Genomic DNA, 22526 nt, shown 5'->3' on the forward strand with positions numbered 1-22526 from the left:
CATCTTGACAGAGGGGTGATGGACTACATGAATGCAGAATGAGGCATATGCTGTCAGATATGACCAATGTGTTGGTGTGTTTTAATTATACTTTATTGTTACAAGTGAGGACTGTATTGAGAGGGAAAGGAGTTACTGGGAAGTAGTATCAACTTTTTAAAACATCAATAAAACATTTAAGTTTAAAAATCTGTAAAGAATGAGAGGAAAGAGTTACAGATAGAAATGCATGAAAAGAGTACTAGAAAAAAAACAAGGAGAAAGAGAAGGGTAAAGGATAGTGACAATAAAGGTAGAACTCACCATGAGTAAGTGTGAAGTGAGCATAAGAGAGCATCCTCTTTTTTGCTTCCACTGTGGATATCTAAGTATTATTAAACTCACCAAAATCAGGACAGTTTCATTCCTTGTACTTCTAACTCAAGTTATAAGTGTGGCAGCACTTCACACATGGTAGGTGCTTAATAAACACTTGATGACTAATTGCTGTAATTTCAAAAGATCCTAAGACTTGAAGCTGAAAAGAACCTTAATATCTAATGTCCTCATTTTAATGATGACAAAAACAGGTCGAGAAAGATTATGTGATTTGCATGAAGTTACACAGAAAGTAACAGACCCAAGATGAACCCAAATCCTTTAACTCCAAAGCACAGTGCTTCTCGACTAACACTAAAGTACCTCTGAAATGTTCACTAGCTGATTAATTCTTTTGATTAACTGATCTTCAGCTCTTTCAACTGTTCTAATCCTTAAGCCTATATAAAACTCCCCTTCTTAAAGGAATAACTGTCTAAGCTCTAGAAGGAGTGAGGAGGGAAAAATTATCTTAAAATCTGGATTTGATCCCTTGGGCTGAATATTTTTGATACCAAATTTGTGGCAAAAAAACTGCAAGCAAAATTTCAACAAATGGGTGAACAATAACATTATATTTATTTTCTAGCATTCTGCAATCCAATTTAGTTACTACAATCCAATACAGTTATATAAACAGTTATATAAAAACCTATCTAGGCCTAATCACTAGCTTATTACTCATAATTAAATGGGGCGGGAGAGAGGTCAGAAATAAAGAAAAGGCAATGAGAATGAAATCAGCAACTACCATATGCAATAGAACTTAGTTCTGTGGTTCAGCTGGTTGTACAATCCTAGAGCCATCATGGAATCAGATAATGATAACAATACCATAAGTTTATGGAGACTTTTTTTTAACCAATGTGCTGGGTTAATCAGAGAGATAGGACCACATGATAAAATGGATCTCAAAATGGCACCATTTCCTGTTCCAAATACAGAAAATTAAACTCCTTGTGCCATTATATGAACACATGGGCAAATTAAGCTTGGAAATGACAGACATAAGTGAATTGGGAAGGAAAAAACAAAACAACACTTTAGGACAAGAGGAAAAGAGGCTTCTTGTGGAAACCTGGGAAGCAATTTAATTTTCGTTGCCACTGACAGTGACTTCCTTCAATACCTGCTATGATGACTTGCACGTAGCAAGTATTTAAATAGTTTTTCAACTGTTAAATAAAATTTCCAAAAAAGTATGAGTACTAATTATAATACTAATTTAATTTATTAAACATTTATTGAAATTCTGCTACTCACAAGCTACCATACTAGGCACTAAAGAATGCAAAGATTAAAAAAGAGAGAGAGAATTCTCCCTATCCTCAAGGAGTTTAAAATCTACTAGGGAAGATAAAACATATGTACAAATAATATAAAACAATAGACAAAGGGTTAAACTCCAAGTCAACAAGCATTTAAGTATTTACTATGTGTCAGGCACTGGGCTAAGCACCAGGGATACAAAAAGAAACAAAAAGAAAGAATCTCTGCCCTCAAGAAGCTTAAATCCAAATGAGGAAAAACAGCACGTAAAAATATTAAAAAAAGAAAGAAAGAAAGAGAACATATTAGAAAGAAAGAAAGAGAACACCTTAACAAGAAGTCCAGAGAGTCAGAATTTTCATGAGAGAAATGCCAAGTGCTGGGGCAAGAGAGATTACTTGTGCTTGGGTAGGAAAATTTACCAGGATCACAAATTTTGAGCTGCAAGGGGACATAAAAGATCAGCTATTCCACTGACACTTATTTGATGGTATCTGAGCTGGAGTTTATGGTGAATGAGTAGGAAGTCAATGTATGGGGAAAAAAAGGAAAGGTCATTTCTCGGAGAACAAGCATTAGAATTTGGCAAGGAGTCACAGGAGACAAACAGGACAGCTTGGTGGAGAACTTTGAATAGCATACCATGGAGTTTGGGTTTAATCAGCAAATAATGGAGAACTAAAAATTTTTGAGAAAAGAAGTGAAATTTGATCATGGGCAAAGTAATTTAATCTCTTTGGACCTTGGTTTCTTCTTATATGAAATGTGGAGTTTAGCCTAGAAAATCTCCATACAACTTTTCAGTCTGAGATCCAAAATCCCTAATCAGAATGGCACAAACTTCCCCCAAATAAAATTATATATGTAAAAAATAAGGTAGTTTCTTCCCCCGAAAAATGTATTTTTAAAGTGGGGGCCGGCGGGGGGGGCGCGGTGCTGGGGAGAGGAATGGGGCTTGACAAAAGTTGGATTTGACTAGAGATAAGTGAGCTGGCAAATTTGTACTTAAGAGAAAATTGTGAAGACAGTTAGGAATTTTAAAAATCAATACTGAATAAAAGGATTTAAACAGTGATAGGATCCTATAAACTATGGATTAGTTAATTAAAATCTGCTAGTCTGAGGAACTAACATGACAGGCTGATGGTAAAACATCTAAGACTGCCTGGAAACGCAGTGTAGTAAGAATACAGGATTTAGACTCAAGAATCCTTAGTTCAAGTCCTATTTATTTGGATTTGGGCAAGCGACTCAATCTTTCTAAGAAGGAGAGATATTTCAATATACATATTAAAAAGCTGTTCCAAGAAGAAAAAAAACAATAAAGTACTATATAATTGTGAATTATTATTAGCATCGGCAAAGGTGACGTATGATATAATACCCTAAAATGACAATTCCTTAGTATCTATAGTCTATGGAAAAATGATAAGAGCTTTAACCTCTCTGCTGACATTCAGTCTCATATCCCTAACTGCCTTATATATTAGGCATCTTGAACTATATGTCCTATAGATGTCTCAAACTCAGCATGTCCAACCCCCTTTCCAAACTTCCCTATCACTGATGAGGGTACATTCATCCTTCTAGTCCCTGAAGCTTACAATCTAGGTATCATCCTTGACTACCTCATTCTCGCTCACCCTCTATATGCAATCAGGCCTTATAGCCTGTACATTTCACCTTCAGAACATCTCTTAGCTATCTCCCCCTTCTCTCTCTGACACTATCACCACCATGGTGAAGACCCTGATCACTTCATGCCTGCAATACTGATCACTTCATGCCTGGAATACTGAAAATATCCTGTTGATTGATCTTCTGGTCTCAAGCATTTTCCCACTCCAGTCCATCCTCCTCTCCGCTGTCAAAGTGATTTTCCTAAAGCACCAGGGTAACTACGTCGTCACCCTCTTTCAATAAACTTCCAGTGGCTCCCTGCTACCTTCAGAGTCTCTCCCCGCCATAATCTACTTTATGATCCAGTGATACTGGCCTTCTTGCTGCTCCTTGCTAAGAAACTCCATCTCCCAATTTCAGGCATTTTCACTGGCTGTCTCTCATGCCTAGAATACCTCGTTTCTGTCTCCTAGCTTCTCTCACGTCTCAGTTAAAATTTCTTTTCCACGAAGCCTTTCCCAATACCACTGGATTCCAGTGTCTTTCCTCTATTTATTACTTCCAATTTATATTATATATAGCTTGTTCATACATGGTTATTTCCATGTTGTCTCCCATGTTAGACTGTGGGCACCTTGGGAGCAGTCACTGTCTTTTGCTTTTCTTTGTATTCCCAGTGCTTAGCACAGAGCCTGGAACATTGCAGGTACTTAAGGTTTTTTGACTGACTCAGCTGATTAAAATGTTTTCCTTTAGCTGAAAGTTTAATGGTATGGTATAAGCTTCTTTGCAAATACGAAGGCACTTGGAACTAAAATTATAACAATAGCTCTAATTAGCAGATTCTTCAGCTTTAGGTTCATCAGGATCAAATGAGATAATATTTGTCAAGCATTTAGAGTAGTACCTGGCACATTAGAAGCTTAATAAATGCTTGTTCCCCACCTCTCCCTACAGAAACCTAACTATGCCTCCTTTAAGACAATGGGAGAGAAAACAAATGAGTCAGAGAATAACTCCACCTTGCCACAGGATAACTTATCTCAATAGTAACTGATCTTCACACCTCTCATTTCACTTCCCATCATCTTGACCCATCGGTTTTTAGTTCTGATTTTCTCTTTGATATCTTGCTGCCTTTCCTAAGTTTCATTTTATGATCAGCTCTATTTAGATTCCTGCATTTGGCAATATTTACATCCTTCCAACCTGACACCTAGTTGCTAGACCTCCCAGGAGGGACAATTAGAAACACAATTCCTCTGACTTCTCTAAGCACAAATTTCAGCTCATCTACCAATAGCAGATTAGACTCAGACTATCTACTTTCCCTTTGGCCCAGAGTAAGAGCTTATAACATGCAGTGCCCTTTCCTTCTTTGCAGAGGTGGAAGACCATGGGTGTGGAATACTGCAGATACTGTCAGACATGGCTGATGTGCTAACTGGTTTTGCTAAATTGCTTTTTTTCTCCGCTATCTTTCAAAAGATTTATTACAACAGAAAGCTCATTGGTGGAAAAGAGATATAAAGAAATGAATGTGAAACAGAAATTAAAGGTATAAAAAGAAATAGGATTATACTCAAAATAGTAGTCAGCCAAGTAGTATAGTGTATATAGAGCATTGGATTTGGAGTCAGAAATACCTGCATTCGAATCCTCTTTCATACAGTTATAAATTGTGTGATCCTAGCAAATTATTTAGCCCGTTAGCCTCAGTTTCCTCGTGTGTTAAATGGGGACAATAATAGCACTTACCTCATCAAATTGATGTAAGAAATCAAATGAAAGAATATATTTAAAGCACTTTGCAAAATTTAAAGCATTATAGAAATGCTATTATCAATTAATTTAAGAAGGAAGAACTGACTGGGGAATGGGGCAACCAGAATATATGCCATCTTGGAGTGGGTGGGAGGGTAGAAATGGGGAGAAAATTTGTAATTCAAACTCTTGTGAAAATCAATGCTGAAAACTAAGTATATTAAATAAATAAATTTAAAAAATAAATTAATTTAAAAAACACTTTAGAGAGTTCCTCTGCAAACTTCAGAACAAAGAGAATAACTATTATTTCATCCATTTTTTCAAAAAAAAATCTAGACTGACAAATAAGTAGTTTATGTGTGTCTAGCAAATACTAGAAAGAAGAACTAGCCTCCAAATATTCCAAAACTATGAAGGGGACTTGAAAAGAGCCATGTGTGTTGCATTAGTACTTCTAAAAGCTTTCTTCCTCACCATCAACTCACCACTAAGGAGCCAGTAACTCACAATAGCACTTACTTTGTGATGGTGGCTCCTCTGGGATTCCTCAAGAGTCAAAGACTGCCGACACTTGTTGGGGGGGATAAGAACGGCAGAAACTATTAGCTTTTTTATATGAGACTGTGTGGACTAGTTTTGACAAGGGCTAACCAATCTAACTTCTTGCCTCCTGCTACTCTCTAAACCAAAATAGTATATATCTACGAATGTCTGTCTCAAATATTTTCAAAGGGCAGGATGGTGTCTGAGCTAATAACACGTGTGAACTCAAAGGATATTATAAATGGAAACTGCAGAGTACCAAACATAAGAAATTCAAAGAAAAGCAAATGCATTTTTTAAACATCCAACAAAATGAAAACAGAGCTAATTGTTCATTAGATTAACAATAAAATAAGATAAAATTGTATTTTTATGCAGTACTATACCTGATTAGAACTGGCTTTTTCAAGCCTGTCAATCATAATTTCAAACTGCAGAGGCTTAATTTCCATCTTCCTGTTGAGTCTATTTAATAATGTCTCATCCTCAGAATCCATATCATAATCTGGTTGTTCATTGTCCAGATTAAAGGCTAGGAAGAATTAGAGAGAAAGAGAGAGAGAGAAAGAGTCCTTCAACTCAAGAGCAATTTATAAAGTTACACAAGACTAAACATCATCAAGAATTAAAAATAAAGTTCAAACAATGGAAAAGCGCAAACCATATGAGCAATGTATTTTTAAATATACATTTCTGTTACAGAGAGGAATCTTAGTAGCTGTCACTAGGAATTAACAGCAATTTTTTTTGTTATTCAATTTTTTAATTTTATTGTAAATTCAACAATCATTAATAAACAGATGTTTCAAGTCACAAAGGACAAGAAAAAAGATGTGAATTCCTATTATATACAAGTGAGATAACACACACATATCACATTGTAAACCTTAAAGTACCATATGAATAGCAGCTATTATTATAGAGATTGAAAACAAATATATATGTGTTTATATGTATGTATATGCAAGCTTTAAAAGGTAGTAACCAATTATTGTTTCTCACTTCCCCTCCCTTGCTTCTGTGCACCTTATAAAATGAGTTATTAATGCTCTTTTTTTCCATGTCCACCATTCCCTATCAATTCACATTCCTACTCAGGGACTGTCATTGGAAAGTGAAAGTAACGATCTTTAAAATAAAAAGGCTAAATAAAATCTTTTTTAAGTTTAAAGAAAAAACACTAATTGCAATGAAATTATGTATTTAAATGTATAAGTATGACCTCAGATATATTAACTCTTTAAAGAAACATTTCTCAGGCTTCAATGGATACATGATCTAAATCAGTTATACAAACCTTCTATGAGGCACATCTTAAACCATGAAAATGTCTAAGTGAAAAATTTTTGCACTCTAAAATTATTTTGAGAGGCTTGATATGTATAAATAAAAGTAGTTCTAAACAAACAAGTTTACAGCTAATGATGAACTAAGGACATAAGTCACTTTGGAAGTAACACAAAAACCAATTACAATGTTTGAAAGATAAATAGAAATTAGAAGCTTCTTAAGTCAACTATGACAAAAATACTTCAAATGTACACTTACATAAAGTCAATTTAGTCTTTGCATCAAACAGTAAGACATGTATGCTTAAGTAAATACATATGTTTTTCAGGGCTACTCTAGGCTCCGCGGAGCAACATAATATTTGGTTTATACTGAATATTAATCATAATAGATACATGAGTCTAGAAGAGTCATTCTGGAAAGCACCTGAAATACACCCCAAAAGCTATTAAACTGTACATACCCTATGACCCAAGCAATAGCCTTAACTAGACCTTAACTAGCCACCAAAGAGATCAAAAAAGAGGGAAAGAACTCACATGCACAAAAATATTTATAGCAGCTCTTTTTGTGGTGGCAGAGAATTGGAAATTAAGGGGGTGTCCATCAACTGTGGAATGGCTTAAAATAATTAGTGTCAGCTAATTTGAAATACTCATAATGGAATACTACTGTGCTACTTCAAGACAATTTCAAAGAAACCTGGGAAGAATAGCATGAACTGATCCAGTTAAGTGAGCAGAACCAGTAGGACAATTCATATAACAATATTGTAAAGACAAACAACTTTGAAAGACTTAAGAACTCTGTTCATTGCAATTACCAACCATGTTTTCAAAGGACCAATGATAAAACATGATACCCCTCTCCTGTTAGAGAAGTAATGGGTTGATATGAATGTAATGGAATACTATTGTGCTATAAGAAATGAGGAAGATAGGGACTTCATAATAACCTGGAAAAACCTATATGATATAATGCTGAGTGAGCGAAGCAGAACCAGAACATTGTACACAACCACAGATGTATTGATTCTGTGATGACTAACCTTGGTAGACTTGGCTCTTCTCAGCAATGCAAGGCTTTATTAAAGACAGCTCCAAAGGTCTCATGATGGAAAGAGCTATCTACATCCAGAGAAAGAACTATGGAGTCTGAATGCAGATTGAGGCAAACTATTTGCTCTCCTTTTTATTTTTTCTTCTTTTGTTTTTTTCTCCTCTTTTGTTATTGCTTTTGCTTTTTTTGGTTTTGTTTCTTCTTTCTCATGATTCATTCCATTGGTCATAATTTTTCTTTACACCTTGACTATTGTGTAAATAAGTTTAATGCAAAGGTTTATGCAGAAGATATATCGGATACCATGCTGTCTTGGGGAGGGAGAGGGGAGAGGAAAATCTGGAACTCAAAATCATGCAGAACTGAGTGTTGTAAACTAAAAATAAAAAATCTTAATTAAAAAAAAGGGAAGTAATGGATTGAGATTCAATGGGGAACTTTGTTCTGACCAACTATATGTATTTGTGATAAAGGTTTCAGTCTTTCTTTTTCCAATCCTCCAACCCAAATTACAGATTTTTGTTCACTGGAAAAAATTGTTTCTAATTTAAAATATGCCGAGAGAAAAACACATAAATGATAGAAGCTGCCTACACTTATATGGATAAAGAAAGGTAAGAAGACCTGGGTTTAAGTTCTGCTTCTGACATATACTGTCTGCATGATCATGGGCAGATGATTTAAAATTCTCATGACCACCAGGTGATTTTCTAAAACTACAAGTTACAGATAAGTTGTAAATCAGAAAATAGAGAGAATTTCCACAAAAGGAGTTCCCCACAAAGAATCAGAAAATCTGAAAGTTGGAGAGGAGCTAAGATACCCTCTAATTCAACCCACAAACAAAAGAAATTTACAGTATAAAATACCCAACAAATGGATATATAATCACAGGTGCACTGTGCTAATAGAAGTTTTGGGCTAGGTGGCACAATGGCTAGAGCGCAGAGCCTAGAGTCAGGTAGACCCTGAGTTCAAATCTGGCCTAAGTCACTTACCAGCTGGATGACCCTAGACAAATCATTTAAATTTAACCATTTGCCTTAGTTTCCTCATCTGTAAAATGGGCAGGAGAAAGAAATGGCAAACTATTTTTTCCAAGAAAACCCCAAATAAGGTCACAACAAAGGGTCAGATATGACTTAGCAACAACAAAAATAAAAGTTTTAAGCAATAGATGCTTTATTTGTCCTACTTTCAGTTCAACTGCTTTTGATTAAACAGACTTTGTTTGCCTTCAAGCTTGCTTTCTTTTACTCCTGACTGCAAGATAAAGAAAAATTAGACATTACAAAGAATGAATTACAGCCTCTGTGTTTTGCCAGAAATCCCAATTTGAGCAGAGAAAAACTATCCCTAGTGCAGATAATTTAAACATGAGACAGGGAATGTGATTTTTAAATCTTTGGAGGTAAACAACATTACAATCTGGGGGGAGGAAAAACCAGCTATAACTACTACTTTCATTTTAGGTTACACAAAGAATTTATAAAAATTCACTCACTAAGCACTGCCCCCAACTATAAAACACCACTGAAGATTCTCAAGTATTTCTACATTGATAGCATATGCTGTTTTGGATGATCTCAACTGAGGTTCTCTGAGGAAACTGTTATTCTGACAAAGGTGGCCAGGAAGTTGAAGACAATAATGTGACTGTCCAGGTGCTGGGGGTGAACCCTATTCCTCACCCTGTTATCCCGCCCCAGATGTGAGAGACATTACTGGATATCACCACCGCCTCCTGACTTTTTCATGTTATAGACTCAATCCCTGGCTACTCATCCCTTTTCCTCAACTTACACAGACATGAAACTTCCTACATACCTATCCTGCCATTGTATCTCCTTGTGCTTTTGCTTCTTATACTTATACCTCACTATCTCCCCTCATTTGTAACAGACCCATCGCAAAGCCCTTCCCTCTCCACCTTACCCTCATACCATCAGAGAAAGGAAGGGCAGTAAGCATTTACATTGTACTTACTACACACCAGGCACACTGCTAAGCAGCTTAAAAATATTTCATCTGATCCCCATAACAACCCTGTAAGACACTGTTATTATTCCCATTTTGCAATTGAGAAAACTGAGGCAAACAGATGTTAAGTGACTTACCCAGGACCACACAGTTAGTATCTGAGGCTAGATTTGATCTCAGGTCTTCCTTATTCCAGGCCCAACACTCTATCTACTGCATCACCAGCTGTCCCTACAACACCACCCCTTCATCACCCAATGTCTAATTCACACATCTTCCACTACCTTAATTCAGAGAAGCATGATAAGGGCAAAAGATCTGGAACAAGGAAAAGAATTACTTTCTATTCCCATCTCTGACATTTATTATCAATATGACCATGTCACCTAAACTTTTTTATCATTTTTACTCATCTATAAAAAGAGACTTATCATCTACATGCTAAGATTGTCATGAGGATTAAATGACTTAATATAAGTCAACTGCTTTGCAAAATATTAAAACCTTATTGAAATACTATTATCAAAATTATTCATACCCTATATCTACATAAAGTACCTGCTTAATACATACTCTACCATCTCTCTCTCCTCACCCTTAAATGTCTTTTACTCACACCTTTTGCTATTTTCAGGCCTCTGACTTTACCCAGACTACCTCTCTTTTTTGTTTTTTTTTAATTTTAATTAAATTGTCCAACATTTATTCTTCCTTCCCCTTTCTACCTTCTCTTCTCCAATGGAAAAATAAAAACAATAAATGGTAAAGAGCAATCTCAACTAATTTTGATACATTAACAATTATCTGTTTACCTGAATCACAACATGTCCACATTCTATAGAATTCACTACAAAGAAAAAAATGTTATCTCATAGAACCTCAAAATTGGAAGAAATATGAGGCCATATTGTTTAACTCTTATATGAACACAAATCTTCTTAAATGGTCATTTAGCCTTTGCATGAATACTATTATTCCAGTGAGGGGTAAACCTAATATGTACTTCCTGAGGCAGTCCATTCTACCTCTAGAAATAATAGGAAATTTTCTTTACCAATGTTCCTAGTTCTCCTGGGACAAGTAGAATGAGTCTAGTCCCTCTTTCACCTGACAGCCCTTCAAAGAGAGATCATGTTTCTTTTAAATTTCCTCTTCTCCAAGATAAACATCCCCTAGTTCATTCAAGCAACCTTCACATGAAATAAGCTCAAAGCACTACTCTTGGTCTCTCACTGGATACTGCAATCAATTATCAAGCATTTATATAAAAACTGCTATGTGCCAAGTACTAGGTGCTAGGGACTTAAGGGCAAAAATAGATCCTGCCTTCAAGAAACTTATATTTTCCAGTGTATTAATATCCTTTGTAAAAATGTAGCACCCAGAGTTGAACATATTAACTCCAAATGTGATTTGGCCAAGCCAGAGTACATTGAGATTATTATCTCCTTAGTCCTGAACACTAAGCCTGTCTTTAAGCAAACTCCAATTGTTTTAGTTTTTTTTGGTTGCCATATTGAACTACTGACTCACATTGATCACATCCACTAAAGTCCCTGGATCTTTTTTTAAGAAATACTATCTAGCCAAGCCTTTATTGCCTGTGCATTCACTGTCCTTCTCATTCATTCTCTCTCTCTCTCTCTCTCTCTCTCTCTCTCTCTCTCTCTCTCTCTCTCTCTCTCTCTCTCTCTCTCTCCCCCCCCTTCCCCCTCCCTCCCTCCCTCCCACTTTCCTCCTGGTAAAGTAATCAGTAGATTGAGAGAAATCCAATACTGGGGCCTCTACCCTCTGGCTAGAGTGGGTAGAAGCTGGAAATAGCAGAGTTCTTCCCTAATTCTCTACCATCTAAGGTGGCATAAAGGGAATTCACCTTATCATTTCTTACCTAGCTGACCTCCTGGGTTTCATGATCTCCAGAAACTCATCATTTTGCAAGGTGAAATCAAATCACAACTCCACCAGTCATTTCTCACCCTGGCAGGACTTCATCATGCCCCTGAGCAGGATTTTTACCAATCCCTCCCCTACAACCTTCAGCTTGTTTGTGTGTTGCCTTCCCCCATTAGACTGAAGATTCTTGAAAGCAAGGACTGTCTTATGCCTTTCTTTGTAACCCCAGCATTTAGCACAGTACTTGCACACAGCAGGTTCTTAATAAATGTTTATTGACCAGTGACCTCCCTACTGTCTATGAGCTTGCCCAAGTCTTTCCTGCCTGGGAAAAGCACCCAAAGAACTATATTCTCTCAGACTATTATCCTATATCTTTTCTCTCTTTCATTTACCTAGGTTCTGTCTTGGATCCCCTCCTCTAGTCTCTATATTAATTCTCTCGGTGACTTCATCAGCCTCCATTAATTAAATTATCTCCTCTATACTATCACCTCTACAGATGATTCCCATATCTATATATCCAGCTAAGTCTCTCTCCTGACTTTGTAGCTATCATCTACAACATCCTACATTTAACTCAATGAACTTTCATTAAGTTTTTATATCAGCAATTACTATGTACTCTAGGCACTGTAAGTCATATGAAACAAAACATGTTCAAAACAGAACTCATTACGTTTCCTCCCATAACCTCCCTAACCCACCTTTCAAACTTTCCTATTTCAGCATTGTATCTGGCTCATCACTTGCCCTTAACCTATCTATCTAATTAGTTACCAAATATTGTTTATTCTTCCATCATATCTCTCATATCCATTCCCTTCTCTCTTCTCAAACAGCTACCACCCTAGTTTAGGCCTTCAGCATCTATCACCTGCACTATAACAATAGTCTTGCAACTGGTCTCTCTGCCTCTCTACAACTCACCAATCCATCCTCCATACAACTACCAAAGTGATTTTCCTAAAGTGCAGATCAGATTATGTCATACCTCTACTCATTCAACTCCAGTGGCTCCCTATTACCTACAGAATCAAATATTAGGTTCTCTGTGTAGTTTCTAAAGTTCTTCACAGACTGGCCCCCACCTCCCCTTCCGGTTTTCTTATATGCCACTATCCTTCCCACACTTCACCATCCAGTCCAATTGCTCTTCTGGCCATTCCCCCTATATAACATTGAATCTCCCATCTCCGATGCTTACTAGAATAATCATGGGCAAGTCACTTAGCCTTTTTCTGCCTCAAGTTTCCTCAACTGTAAGAATGGGGATAATAGCAACACCTATTGTTGTGAGGATAAACTGAGAAAATATTTTGCAAGGTACTTAGCACAGTACTTAATTGTTGTCAATATTTTAACTAAACTGTAGCACATACACACTTATGACCTTTTAAAATTTCCTTTTATTAGGTTCTGCCTAACAACCTAATCTGTTAAGATCTTTTTGAAACCTGACTGTGCCATCTGACGTTATTTATCTATACTTAGTTTTACCACATCTGCAAATAAGCATGTCATCAATATCTTTGTCACTGACAAAAATGTTAAGCACCACAGATTTCTGGGGTGCTCCAATACAGATTTTCTGTCAAGTTGACATCCAAGTAGCAATGACTACTTTGGGGGGATAGCTATTCTACAAGTTTCAAATGCACTTAAATATATTACTGTCTAGCCCACAACTATCATGTCCACAAGGATAATAAAAGAGAATTTATCCAAAGCTTTCAGAAAATCTGGGCTAACTATTCACAGTGTGCTCAAACCACACAATAACATATCAAGAAAGATTAGCATAGCATGACATGCTCTTAATGAGACATCCTGTTTCTTTGCGACTGCCGTTCCTGTTTCTGTCTTCACTGATCTTCCCCCGAACGATACGGATATCTACAATTTCTTTTGTGGTTGCTAGATTTCCTCATATGAATGTATCCTCCATACACAGTGTTACTCAAACTATGATCCCACCCACCCAAAACCAGGTACAAATATATACACAGAGTACATTTTGAGTATGGTACATATCCCAGAAAACCACATATTAGCCATGGGTCTCATCCTACTGAGTCTTAGGAATATCTACAGTATCAAATGCACTGCTTACAATTTGGTTCTCTAGTTCATCTTGCTAGATGAACTACTTACAATTTGGATTTTTAGTTCATCTTGTTTACTTACTTATGCATTTATTTGTTTGATGTAAATATATACTGGTATCTGTAAATGTAGATATGTGTAGATAAGACAGACAGACAGACAGACAGACAGAAGGGGGGGATGGATCCTGGGCCACTAGCCATCTGTGAACATAGCTACTTTTGAAGAGGATTATTCCATTCACTGATTATTGCTGCTACTGCAGTGGCAGCAACAACGATGACTACAATTAAAGACAGTAACAGCAGCATTTACCTGCTATATGCAAGCATCGTGATAAGTGCTTTACAAACATTATCTCATTTGATCCTCGCAACCACCCTAGGGGGTAAGGTGCTGTTATTATCCTCATTTTACAGCTGAGAAAACTGAGGCAAACAGGTTAAGTGACTAGTCTAGGATTACAAAGCTAGTTAGTGTCTGGGGCCAAATCTGAGCTCAGGTTCTTTCAACTCCAGGCCCATGGTTCCATCCACTGTGCCACCTAGCTACATACATACTTCCTGGAACATAGTACCAGGGGTGGGGAACCTGCAGCCTCAAGGCCATACATGGCTCTCTAGGTTCTCAAGTGTAGCCCTTTGACTAAATCCAAACTTCAGAGAACAAATTCCTTAATAAAAGGATTTGTTGGGTAAAACTCAGACTTGGTCAAAAGGCCACACCCAAGGACCTAAAAGGCCACATATGGCTTTGAGGGCTCAGGTTTCCCACTCCTGCTAAGCACTTTAAAAAATACTTGCTGATTGATGTTGACTGAATTTCAAGATTCCTCACTGCTATTCTCTTGGGGTGGGGGTGGGGGTGGGGAAGTATCCATATAATTAACCTGGAGTTTGTGAACTTGCTTTTGAAAAATATTTTGACAAGTTTAGATCAACATAATCAGTTTCTTCAGTAATCCTTTTATTTTCTTTTATGTATTTAAAAGCACATTCTGAGAAGGGATCCACCTGCTTTGTAAGAAGGGTCTACGACACACATAAACAAAAAAGAATCCCTGCTCTATGGTATCTAACTTGATAGAATCTGCTCCTGTTGGCATCTTTATTGGTGATATTCATTTCTGTATTTTAACCTTTATCTCTCACCTTATGGATTAGATGTATTCCAGAAAGGGTTCCTTTAATGGCAAGTCATTATGAATAATAATTATAATAATAATAACAGCAGCAAACATTTATACTTGAGCCTCAAAACAACCCTGGGAAGGAGGTGCTACTTTTATCCCCATTTTTACAGATGAGGAAACTGTGCCAGAGTTTAAGTAACTCACCCAGGGTCACGCAACTACTAAGTCTAAGGCTAAACTTGAACTTAGGTCTTCCTAACTCCAGGTCTGGGGCTCTACTCATTGCAATACGTAGCTGCCTCCATGTTCATTATAAAATGCAGGTTAATTCCTAAAACAATCAAAAATAATTTTTTTAGTACACCAAATTGATCGCTTTGGAGAAAGAGGTCAAGATATGACTAATCTCATGCTACTCTGAGACCTAAACTACGAAAATTGTGGGCTCTTCACATTTTATCAACTATCTCTTCCCCAATCATGTCTTCACTTCATCCCAAAAGAATCTTAGATGTATCCCTTCCTTCCTTCTTTCATTCTAGTTATTTGCTATATGCACCAGAGTTAAGATGCAATCTCAATCTCTCTCTCTCTCTCTCTCTCTCTCTCTCTCACACACACACACACACACACACACACACGGTACCACCATAAAACATGATATAGTTCAGATTTTAAATTCGTCTAATATAAGGCTTTAAATCAAATAATAGCAATCAGTAACTAATCTGTCAAGTCTGTACATTTTAAATCCATGATAATAAGATTTCCCTGGAAATTTGCCCAAGTCACATTTTCCCTGAGGAAATGTGACTTTTGACAATTATTTTTTACAGGTTTCATAAATTATGTGAGGTAGCAAAATGCAATGGATAGAGAATTGGACTTGAAGTCAGAAGACCTGGCTTCAAGTCCTAAGTGACACAGAGTGGATATGTGACTCTATGCAAATTTTTAACCTCCTCAGTGCAATAGGCAATTCTCAAAGACTTTAAGTATTAAAGAAGATGCCAAATTGCACTGGTAGAAGTAGTTTCCACACCTGATAATTTCCTATGTCAATAATATCACAAATCGAATTCATATCTCTACTATAAGATTGTTTTTGTTTTTCAGTCATTTCGGTTATGTTCAACTCTTTGTGACCCTATTTGGGGTTTTCTTGGCAAAGATACTAGAGTGCTTTGCCATTTCCTTTTCCAGCTCCTTTTATAGATGAGGGAAACTGAGGCAAACGTGGTTAGGTGACCTGACCAGGAAAACATAGCTAGTCAAGTATCTGAGGGCTGATTTGAATTCAGGAAGATGAGTCCAGGTCCAGGACTCTCCATTGCGCCATTTAGCTGCCCACTGTAAGATTACAATTTATTAAAGTGACAAGAAAAAGAAGTGACTAAAAGTTCCATATATATTGACCCAAAGATTGCATTACTAGGCATCTTCCCAGAAAATCTCTTACAAGAAAATACTCATATCTACCAAAGTATGTATGGCAGGATTTCTGATAGCAGCAAATAACTGGAAACAAAGTAGATGCCCATCAAAAGGTGAATGATCACAAAACAAATACAATGGAATAATACTGCACTATAAAGAGAAGTATGAAAAAGATTTACATGATCTGATGCAGAGTAAAATAAGCAGAGCCAAAAAAAATATACACATCACAATGACTATAATGGTGTAATTGGAAAGAACCACCACCACAAAACAATCAAAAGTGAGTGCTGCCAATTTACAAAGAATGAATATGGCCCCAAAGAAGAGAGATGAAATGACACTCCCACCCCACTCCTTTGCAGAAATGACAGGCCCACACATGTGAAGCTTGATATATATTTTCAGACTTTTGCCATTTTACTGATTGGTTTTAATGATCTTCTTTTCCTCTGCTCTTTAAGAAAAAATACATTTTGTTATGAGATGGCTCTCTGGAAAGGAGGAGGGATATTAGGAGAAATTTTGACAATGTAAAAACAAAAGATACTAACAAAAATTTATGTTTAAAAATAAAATGACTGACTATAAATGTATATATACATGTATATATACACATACATGCAGACACACGCACACACTTTAAAGACTCAAAAATGAAGGAATGCTCCACAAACTGAGGAACGGGTGAAGAAGTTATGGTATATAAATATGGTAAGATATTACTGTGCTATAAGAAATGATGAAAGGGATAGTTTCAGAAAAACCTGCAAAGTCTTACATGAACTTGTATGTGGAACTTGTGTACAGGAAGTCATATGAACCGATGCCAAGTGAAGTGAGCAGAAGCAGGAGAACAATTTACACACTAACAGAAATAAGGTAAAGATAATCAACTGTGAAATACTTGATAACTGATCAATATAACAATCTACCGCAATTCCAAAGAACTCAGGATGAAAGACACATACATGATGATGAAAAATGCTATCAACTTCCAGACAGAGAACTGATGGGCTCAGAGTGCAGACTAAAGTATATTTTTTGTCTCCTCCCCAAAACATAGCTAAAGCAGAAATGTTTTGCATGACTTCATATGTGTAATGACTATTGCATTTCTTGCTTTCTCAAAGAGGGTCGGAGGGGGTTGGGGAAGGGAAAGATTCTGGAACTGAAAATAAAATTAAACTGGAACAAAACAAACTCATAACAGTAGCTTAATGGAAAAAAACGCTACAGGTGGAGTTAGAACAATGGGATTAATATTACAGTGCCTATACTTATTAGGTGTGTGATAGGGAGGCCTTGGGGAAATCACTTAACCTTTCTAAGCCTCAGGTTACAGTTAATCTGTAAAATGGATACTTGTGCTACTTATCTCAAAAGGTTATTGTGAGGAAAGTACTTTGCTAGTCTTAAAACATTATGTGATTGTGAATCATTAATATTATGTACAGTAAAGAATCCCATGAAGATTATTGTTCTCTCCTAGTCAATAAATTACTTGTTTGCATTCAAGCATATATCAAGAGTTTAAGGTGACACAAAAAGGTAAAAAATGATTGACGATTAATGTCAATTTCCTTACATCAGTGACACAATATCAGATCAAGAAATTATTCATCCAAAAATGATAGATACTCTGCTTCCAAGAAGCTTGCATCCTAAAAAGTATATTATATTAGAACTGAAATGAAACTTAAAAGACTGTCTAGTACCAACCCCATATTTTACAGAGGAGGAAATTCTGGTCCAGAGAAAAGAACTGACTTTCTCAAAGTATTACAGAAAATTAGTAGCAAAGTTAATATTACATAACCCAAATTTCCTGATTCCTAATCTACTATTTTCCTTTATACCACTAGACAAATTGTATTGCTAGATGGCTCTGTTACTCACAGAATCTCAAAGTTAAAAGAGAACTCCAAGCACCATCTAGTCTAATTCCTATCTGAATAAGAATTTCTCTACTTAATATAAACACACTTACACGATTTATCATTTAGTGGGTTTTCCTTCCAATGGCATAAATTACAATCCAGACACATTAACTTGTCCTGGAAAAAGGTACTGATGTATAGATACAGATACAGAGACACAGATATAGATAGATTGATATATAGATGTTGTTCATTTATTCCAGTTGTATCCAACTGTTTGTGACCCCATTTGGGGTTTTCTTGGCAAAGATACAGGAGTGGTTTGCCATTTCCTTCTCCAACTTAGTTTACAGATGAGAAGCTGAGGCAAGCAAGCACGGTTAAGTGACTTGCCCAGGGTCACACAACTAGTAAGCGTCTGAGGTCACACTTGAACTGAGGTCTTCCTGACTCCAGGTACAGCTCAACATAGCTGCCCCAGATATAGGTACAGACAGATAGATATGTATGGTACAGTTATGCGCACCATATATCTCTCCATTACCCTCCATCACATGCAATTTTGATTCTTTAGCAATTCTTGTATTCTGTGATTTTCAGCCTTATAACATGAGGAAGAACACTGATCTTTTAAAAAGACAGCATTTTCTGTCAGGGAGTAACTTGGGATTGTTAAATAAACTAAGCAACTTCCCCAGTGCAAATCACACTGCTCTCTTCCCTATATCCAATTCTGGGCCCTTTTGGGCACTTTCTACCTGCTATGGTCATCCAAGCTATATGAACTAATTCAATGAACTTTCCTTCAAACTGTACACTGAAGGAGGCAACAGGGTCTTTTTCATCCACTTGGTTTTTACTGTAAGGATCCTTAAATGGATTATCTTAGAGCAGACATGGATCTCATTTTAGAAAACCTGAACTACTTTCAAGTGCTACATCATTTGCAAATAGGAATATCTAGAGGATCTCACCAATTATAAGGAATCCTGTTTCTATCTAGAAATTCTCTATGAGAGTGACAAAAAGCACACACCTCCACCATATCTCTTAACTGATTATGTTACATATAATAGGCATCATATTTCTTGCCTTCTCAATTGGTGTGAGAGGTGTGGAGGGAGGGAAAGAATTTGGAACTGAAAAACCATACATATATACATAAATAGTTTTTTGGGGGATGATTAACAAACAAACATCTGTCATTATAGCTACAAAAGAATATCATCATGGGATAAATTTTGAACTCAAGGGGAACTTAGAGGTAGTCTAGTACAATTCTCTCATTTTACAGACAAGATTACTAAGATGTAGATAAGTTAAATGATTTGCCCATGATCACACAGATAGTAACTATCAGAAACAGTATTTGAACCCAAGTCTCATGATGTGAAGTCACCTAACACTAGATGAGTTTATGTTATTTCTAATTAATTGACCCAGAGGGCATAACTAGGAAAAATAGGCAGTTGTTATGGAGGGGCTGACTTAGGTTAGATATAAAGAAAACTTTGCTAATGATATATGTCCACAGCTTTGCGGAAGTCAAATGGGATGCCTCTAGGACGCATTGGATTTCCATTATGAAAGGACATCTAAATGGCTCAGTGGACAGAGCAATGGGCCTGAAGTCAGAGAGACATGAATTCAAATCCAGCCTCAGCCACTTACTAGCTGTGTGACCCTGAACAGGTCATTGAATTTGCCTTAGTTTCAACATTTGTAAAAATGGAGATAATAACAGTTCCTATTTGCCAGGGTTAATGCGAGGATCAAATGACATAATTATAAAGCACTTAACATAGCACTATATAAATGTTAGCTACTATTAAGCAAAGGCTAGCTGACCTTTTTTTTAAAAAAATTACATTCTACAAAGAACTGGAGTGGACAGAACACTGGGGTGGAGTCAAGAAAACCTGAGTTCAAATTCACCCTTAGACACTCACTAGCTGTATGACTCTGGACAAGCCACTTAACTTGTTTGCCTTAATCCACTGGAGAAGGAAATGGCAAACCACTCCAATATCTTTGCCAAGAAAACCCCATACAAGGTCACAAAAAATTGGATACAGCTGAACAACAAAGAATTCTCAGTCATGTACAGGATAGACTAGATTGGCTTTTAGGTTCCTTCTAACTCTGAGGCTGAGAATTCTCCACAAATAACAGGGAAGAGTACACTAGGGAAGCTGTGACTTTCTGAAGTGTTCTTTTTAGATAAAAAAAGTTATCTATAAGGAAACTTCACATTGATTTCTGTGGTGAAGGGGTTCATCTGACCACTATGTAATTAAGTTTTTCCAATTACCACTATAAGAGTTAAATACCAAAAAAACAAACAAACAAACAAACAAACACCCGGCTTTATAGATTTCAATAGAATTTTGGAAGATGCTTCAAAATAGCCCTGACTCAGTAAAATATAACCTCTTTGAATGTAAGGACTGTTCCCTTTATTTTAGTACCCCTTTGGGCCAAGCCAAGTTCCTGTCACATAAAGACTGCTAAATAAATGCTCATTCAATTATTTAATTAAACTCAGACAAAAAAAATGGTACAGTAGAAAGAGGGCTAGATTTGGAGTCACAGGACCTTGGCTCCAATCACAGTCTAAAACACGTTACCGTGGACAAATCACCTAAGCACCACAAGTTTCCTCAATTTTAAAATGGTTGGATTCTAAATCACTTCTGGCACTAACTATGATCCTATTATATTAGAAGTAATTTCTTCAATTGACAAGCGTTTATCAAATGTTTACCACATATATGGTCCTGATGCTAGGCACTAGGGACAGAAAAACCTCAAAACAGTCCCTGCCCACAAAGATTTTATATTCTTAAGGAGCTCGGGGCGAGGGGACACACACACACACACACGCGCGCGCGCGCGCGTGCGCGCGCACACATAACGTATTCAAGATAAATAAAATAAATCTCTTAAGGATAAAGAATACGAACAACTTCAAGCAGACCAAGAAAGGCCTTATGTAGGTAGTGGCACTTGAACTGAGAGTGGAAGGAAATCATGAATTCCAAGAGCCATAAGGAAGGAAGAAGGGCATTCCACACATAAGGGAGAGACTCTGCAAAGCACAGAGGAAGGAGATAAAATGTCATGTGTAATGAACAGAATGGAAATCACTGTGGTTGAAAACAAGAATATAACAGGGAGGTATGTGAAATCATTTTGGGAAAAGGTTAGAGAATCAGATCATGAAAGGTTTTGCCAAAGAGAATGATTTAGTAAACAGTGAGACTTGTAGTTTAGGAATATTAATTAGGCACCTACATGGCAGATAAATTAAAGAAGGGAAAGACTGGAAACAGGGATCTATTTGCTAAGCTCTTACACTAAACCAGGAGAGGTGATGTGGACTTGAACTATGGTAGTGGGTTCTATGAGAAAGGGACAGGTGACATTTTGTGGATTTGGCAACTGTTTAGGTTGGAGACTGGAAGGAAAGTGAGAGAGAAGAAAGAATAGTTGTTTTTGTTTACAAACTGAACCCATGTGTATATAGTTTCTTTTTAAAATAAGAGTAGTAATTAGTAATGATGCATAGTTCAGAACATGACATGTGTTATTAGTTATAAGCTCCAGAAGATGTTTTTGCAGTATGTTTGCTTTATATTTCTTTAGGAATTTGAAACACCCTAAGACTAATCACCTATCAATGAATTCTAAGTGTTGTTTTGGTTAAAATAGCCTAGATGTGTAAAGTATATGGAACAGATGCCACAAATCTGGGAGCATCTGGGGAAGGAAGGAAAGAGCAAGTGACTATTAGGGAGAGCAAAAGTTTATCCTTTATTTTCATCCCTCTAGATTTCTCTTCAGTCCTTAGGCTCTGAATTTCACTTTACCATCCAAAAACAGACAACATTCAGAATCTCTCAGCAAATAATTACAAATCCCTACCTAGAATACTTTAGAAATGTTGGTAAATGGGAATCAAATGATGGATTAGAGGCAAAACCCCTGAACTCTCTCAACATTCCCTTCCCAACAACTTTAAAATAATGCCTCAAATAAAATTTTGGAGCAGTAGTTCCAACAAAAGGTCAGGGTAAGATATTTTTCTGGCCTAAGAAAATTTAGGAGTTTGGCAGGAGAAGTCTGTGACAATGGAGTAGATGGCCAACAACTATACACGTGGCAACAGCACCTTTGGAAGATCTTGGCCCAGA

General features: G+C 36.7%; 1 protein-coding gene across 2 annotated transcripts in view; it reads right to left on the minus strand.

The window, feature by feature from the left end:
- Positions 1-22526, minus strand: part of EPC2 (enhancer of polycomb homolog 2) — a 175424-nt gene that overhangs the window by 69911 nt on the left and 82987 nt on the right. For both annotated transcript variants that reach the window (XM_036745118.1, XM_036745119.1), the window contains exon 3: positions 5943-6088. In XM_036745118.1, the coding sequence (XP_036601013.1) occupies positions 5943-6088 (146 nt within the window). The remainder of the gene's footprint in view (positions 1-5942; positions 6089-22526) is intronic.

The sequence above is a fragment of the Trichosurus vulpecula genome, chromosome 2, assembly GCF_011100635.1.
Source record: "Trichosurus vulpecula isolate mTriVul1 chromosome 2, mTriVul1.pri, whole genome shotgun sequence".
NCBI lineage: Eukaryota > Metazoa > Chordata > Mammalia > Diprotodontia > Phalangeridae > Trichosurus > Trichosurus vulpecula.